This window comes from Diadema antillarum, unplaced genomic scaffold (genome assembly GCF_040938485.1).
Source record: "Diadema antillarum isolate AM-2024a unplaced genomic scaffold, OU_Dant_1.0 seq00000565_RagTag, whole genome shotgun sequence".
Lineage (NCBI taxonomy): Eukaryota > Metazoa > Echinodermata > Echinoidea > Diadematoida > Diadematidae > Diadema > Diadema antillarum.
This window is the reverse complement of record NW_027271504.1, coordinates 349,519-355,745: the sequence shown is the minus strand read 5'-3', so window position 1 is coordinate 355,745 and position 6,227 is coordinate 349,519. Positions and strand designations below refer to the sequence as shown.

Here is a 6,227-nt window from a genome sequence, read left to right as displayed (position 1 = left end):
GCAATAGGTTAAACATGAAAAGGTCTTTTCCTCAACATAAGGTTTCTGTAGGCTGAACAGCACAAGACAGACCAATCATGTGGTGGGAACATACCATGACAAGAGAGCCTGTAGAATGTTTGTATGGTAGTACCACAACCCATACAGACTCTGCTGGACTGTGAAAATAAACATCAAGTAATGTAAAGTGTAAGCGTCCATAATATGACTCAACCAAATGTGGGGAAAAAAATCCAATTACAAAACTGACTACAGTCCGACCTCTCCTAACTGGCCTCCTTTTATCGGGATCTCTCTATTATCCAGACGCGGTCTCGGCATGTTTTTTTATTTTTCAATCTAATGATTACAGGGAAAAAGGGATTTCAAACTCAAACAGAATTTCTACACAAATTCACACGAATTACATATTATTCTCACCATAATTAACATACATTCACATCTAATTTTCATCTACATAACATGCCTTCAGACATTCTACCCCCATATCATCGCAAGAACATGGACAGAAAACTTTTCATTAAATCATGCACGGTACAGGCGATTGTTCTTCGGCATCTGTATGTATTAAACATTTAGTCCCCCATATCCGGCTAAAGCCCTTATCCGGATTAGCGCCAGTTCTTATATGTCCGGATAGGCAAGGTCGGACTTTATAAGGAAACTGCTCAGTTTTCAGACGACTGTAAATTCTGAGTTTTGATAGGCACCTTTCAGATTTTCCAGAAAAATGCTTTGAACAGTTAACCATACTCAACGCAACAGTTTCTTTCACAAACTCACCAGGCAGGGAAAATAATCTCCTAGATCTGAATATTAGAAATTAGGAAGCTAGAAGCTCTTTTCACTGTTTGACTGGAGATTTTCCTTTTCTGAAGCAGATGACATGATGCTCCATCCTAGCTTGCGAAAGTTGTGTTGTTCCAGCCAACATCTTGACGAGCTATGTCTCTGAAGAGCACATACATTCTGTGGTAGAAAGAGTGACAGCACATGGCAGTATCTTCAACAATAACAAAAAAAATGGTTGGGATAATTAAGACATAATTACGATATTCACAGTAAAATTCACAACTTGTATGTGCCTATTACTGTAGGATTATCTTTCTGTTTTCATTAGCCTGAAAACAAGACACTTCACCCTTTTTGAAGGGGGGGGGGGTTAATGTGTTCAGTTAGAACTTTCTACAGTGCTACAGTTTAAAGGTAGGGAATCCCATTTGCACGCCTTAAATGTAGAGTTGTATAAATACAGTGGTATGTTGAAGAGAATATCATTTTAGAAACTCCCATAAAGTATTGAAAGTGGAAGGTAACATTTAGTACATTTTTTTGACGGTTAGATTTTGAATTGAATTGTTTTCGGGGCTCACCGTAAATTCCAGTACATTACTAGGCTACCTTTGCAGACCCATGTACTGCATGTGTGTCCATCATGTATATTTTGTGAAGAAAGTTCATCAACACTTACAAACATTTCTATATACATTCTTACCACACACTCTATATGTTATTACATCAGCTCTTGTACTTTTAGATTTGTGTTTATAGATCACAAATACAGAAGAATGCAACAAAAAGGCGTAAGTGTGGCTGACACACAGAACTACTGAGTAGTTGAGTTTTGTGCATTATTCAAATTTTAGATAACTGTTGACTTCCAAATTTCTAAGCAGTGGCCTAAGCAAGTCCCCTGAGGTTCATATTTAATGTTTTGCTGCATTTTGGGAGGTCTGTAAAAGGTATCCCCTACCTTTAACTTCTTATGACATGCAGCTGGCTATGTCAACACAAATGTCTTTTTCATAAAATGGTATGATTGGTATGACAACACTTTCTTTATCAACAAAGAGTGGCTGTGTGCTTGCTTACTTCATTTTCTTTAAATCAGATACCATGGTGGCTAAATGGTTACATACAGTACAGTACATCTTTATCATTATTTTTCCATATTGCAACAAAACAAAAAGAGGAAAGAAGAATGTCAAAAGAACCTCCAAGTAGTCGACCTGAGCATGTTATGCTAATTATGACCTAGTACACAGTTTCCTTCTGTTTTGTAATTGGACAATTAATGTAAAAGGTGATGCTCTCCATCATTTGCAGGGATATTTCTTGTTTTCTTCTTTTTAATCTTCAAAAGGATATAATTATGCAGCCTATCACAGAGATTAGTGTGTGGGTAAGTAGGTGGGTCACTTCACCAGGTTAACACCCTGCTCTTTACTGAGAAAATGAATGGAGTGGGATCTTTCATGTGTGAGGGTTGTGACTCTCTCACACATGGGACCTCCATAAGTAACGTCCTACACTGTATCCCAGGGCTAGAGTGTTTGGCCTCTTGTCAGAGGCATGATTACCGCCAAGATGCTTGGCTAGACTCAAGATCTAACCTGATTCATCTGGATTGGGAGGCAGATGCACTACCAACTGAGTCAAATCACTGCCCATTTTAACTCCTTTCAGTCTGAACAACAAATCCATGCTGAAGACAAGGCGAGTGCCATAATGTGTCTCGCCCATTCACGTACAAGAAATTGTATGCGAATGGGATATAACAGATAAAAAGAGATATAAAAGGGTAAAAATTTATGGCAAAAAAGAAACGTGCCATAAAAACTTAAAATTGGGCCCTTAAAGTTTGTTGACCCCTGCCTGTGACCTTTGACCTTGTGGTGACCATCCACTCCCCAAGGGACATCTACCATCCAAGTTTGGTCACAAACGGACCTATGGATCAAAAGTTATGACCCATGATAGAAACGCGCCATAAAAACTTAACATTGGGCTCTAAAAGTTTGTTGACCCATGCTTGTGACCATTGACCTTGTGGTGACCATCCACTCCCCAAGGGACATCTAACATCCAATTTTGGTCACAAATGGAGTTATGAATCAAAAGTTATGACCCATAATAGAAACGCACCATAAAAACTGAACATTGGGCCCTAAAGTTCATTGACCCCTGCCTGTGAGCTTTGACCTTGAGGTGACCTTTATATATGGTAAAATGTGAAACTCTGTATGACCCCTCTTCCCTAGAAGTTTGATCGCAATTGAAGCCCAGAGTAAAGAGTTATTGAAGTTTTTGCAGCGTTACGGACAGACGACGGACGGATAGATGACGGACGGACAGACGCCGCAGGCGATCCCTTAGTCTCCCCGCACCTCCGGTGGGCTCGACAAAAACTACTTGATGTGAAAAAAATGAAATTAGTCCATAATTGTTCATGCACAAAATATATCTGAACACTCTAATAACTCCACTAAGTCTCTCATTGCTGTAATTTCAATGTGTCCACAGAATGCAGCACTTGTTTGATGTTCAAATGGTCAGATATTTTTTCTGATAAACATATCAAAGATATCTTTTGTTAGATGTGCTCTTCACACATGGTATCATGAATTATGAATTATCATAATGACATACAGTGACTTATATATTGCATCAAATCCACTCTGTAGAGTGCTCAATTTGCCTACAAACTATTATTATTATCATATATATCAAGCATTATATAAACATATCATTCTGATTGTGCAAAAAATGTATGTTATGTTTGGGTTGGATGGTATGAGATAAATTTTGCTGAGGTTTTACCTGTCTGCTGCAACGTTCATCTTTGCCATCGCAGCTGTGATGACTTTGGTTAGATTCTTGTTTTCCTCAAGTCCCAGTTTTCCAATAGATGTCACGTTCACCATTGCACATGGATCACTGGACCCTCCGAACATTATCGTCTGGTTTGGGACCACACTAATGCAGACGAACTAGGAGGAAACAAATTATAGAATGGGAACTCATTAGTGCACCATTACCAGTAAATTTATTATTTTTTTTAACTTTGAGGTAACATTACACACATGTGACAATAGCACATCATTATCAATACCATTTATTGGAAATCAAAGAAAACAAAATGCAAGATTTTTTTTTAATTTATTTATTTTTTTTTGTGGGAGAGCAACCTGCTACTGTTAAAAAGAGGTAAATCCAGCCATCCCCATTATCAGTTAAACAAACCTGGATCAAAACCTGAAGATGATGATGATGATGATGACACATACTTCTTCAGAATGGTTGTAGGGTGAGAAAAAAAAATGTGTTGTTCCCAGCTATCTGTACCTTTAAGACATCATAAATTATATTGATATTACTAGGAAAAGCTGGTACATACAGTACATCATAGTAAAAATCAATATTATCGAGCTCTCCTTTGTGGCTTTATCAATACCAAAATGTGTCTAAAATCATCATAAGTTGCTCATTTTGAGCTCAAACATATGTCTACTCAAGGCTGGTTGAAATTGGAATAAGGCTTTACCATGACTCTTCAAAGCTAATCTCTGTCCTACATTTCTCTTGGTGAGGGAGGGGAAATACTGTTATATCAAGTAAAGTAAAAGTATGCTAGATATGATATGGGGTCTACAAGACACTAACACACATTAGGAAATGGGCATCTTCAATAATCACAAAGTCAAAGACAAGTAAATGTTTTGTTCTTTCCACATGTTTCTTACTTTTTGTCACATTGATAAATCAACTGTGCTACAATACAATCTATCATATCTGAATAAGTAAACATATGTCTACTCAAAGCTGGTTAAAATTGTTTACAATGACTCTTCAAAGCTACTCTCTGTCCTACATTTCTCTTGGTGAGGGAGGGGAAATGCTGTTATATCAAGTAAAGTAAAAGTATGCTAGATATGGGGCCTAAAAGGCACTCACACACATTAGGAAATGGGCATCTTCAAAAATCACAAAGTCAAAGACAGTTCTGTTCTTTCTACATGTTTCTTACTTTTTATTACATTGATAAATCAACTGTGATACAATGCAATCTACCATATCTGAATGGTTAAATAGCATTTGTACACAAAGAAAATTTTACCTGCTTATATAAAAAAACAAGCCCTGACAACTGTGCAATTTCCATCCTGCAGTCAAACCTTATTTGACAAAATAAATGATCTGTCTGTTCAACTTGTTATATGACCTGATTAGTGACATTAATTTCTTGCCACACACTTCACTTGATGAAATTTCAGTCGAGACGCCAGAAGATATGTCTCACGAAGATACTTAGAATTAAGGAATTAAGGTTTATAAACCGTTTAGTTCATCATAGCATCGTCAGAAGTCTCAAGGCCTCATTACACGTGATGACATGTCGTTGGAGCTGAGGCATAGTTCAGTGTCACTTGGACCACGTTACCACTGAGCCGACTGTCAGCCGAGTACAGCACAGACAAGTCATGGCACTAGCAGTTATTTACGACGAATACAAATGTACAATTTACAATGTAGTAGGCGTGATTTGCGCAACACATACCACTACGAGAAGAAACTCATTTTGCATGCTTATCAGGAAACCATGGAATGGGAATAGTTTTCCAAGAAATGTAATACATTTAGATGCACGTACACCCAGTGTCTTCAGTCAGTTTTGAATTTGGTTTGGACAAATTCTGGGACAATGAACTCATAAAATTTAAGTTCGACGCCACTCCACCTGGCCATAACCCAGCTCATCTCAAGGACTAAACCTGGATCTGAATACAAAGGCTCAGCCTGCGTTCAGAATCTTCCATAGCATAGGTATCCATAGGTATCCATAGGTAACACAGATGTAAATATGTGGGACACTTTACGACAACATAGCTACCTTTTCTGGTTTTCCAAGTTGTTTTGCGAGCTCTGACGACAGATTGCATGACCAATCTTGGGGAATATCGGCGTCTTTGACGTTTGTGAAAACTTGTAGGATAGGCATTGTGAAAGTTAAAGCTACTCCAGGCAAACGTGGAATTTAGACAACTAATCGACCACAAGTAGACAGCACAGCTTGCAGCTCACAGGGCACTAGCTGACGTAACGCGTGATCCGATAACAGGATGATCGCCCGCTTTTCTCGGGACCGGGACTTTACTGTTTGTTGCCGTAGAGGGTGCTCGTGGTAGAAGGTGCACTGAGTCGCCGTGCAATCAGCTGACCGTTTTATGAAAGTTGTCAGCCCCGACAAGATGTCAGTGTCCGACAGTTACCATAGTAACAGCCAGTGAGTAGAGCTACACAGCCAATCAAAACCAAGGATTTTACTGAAATTGTCGGAGACTGACAACTTGTCAGGGTCGACAACTTTCATGAAACAGTCCTCTGGTATATCGAGTTGGGACCACGGTGTCGGCGAAGGCAGCCGAAATTGAGTAGCTCGGTGTTCC

General features: G+C 38.8%; 1 protein-coding gene across 1 annotated transcript; it reads right to left on the bottom strand.

Annotated features, from left to right (window-relative positions):
- Nucleotides 1-838: 838 nt before the first annotated feature.
- On the bottom strand, nt 839-5,856 carry LOC139735173 (macrophage migration inhibitory factor-like). Its single transcript, XM_071645934.1, has 3 exons — nt 5,672-5,856; nt 3,601-3,770; nt 839-969 (listed from the first exon to the last, which is right to left on the bottom strand). The coding sequence occupies exons 1-3, from the start codon at nt 5,777-5,779 to the stop codon at nt 900-902; spliced, it is 348 nt and encodes a 115-aa protein (XP_071502035.1). The 5' UTR covers nt 5,780-5,856; the 3' UTR covers nt 839-899.
- Nucleotides 5,857-6,227: the final 371 nt, after the last annotated feature.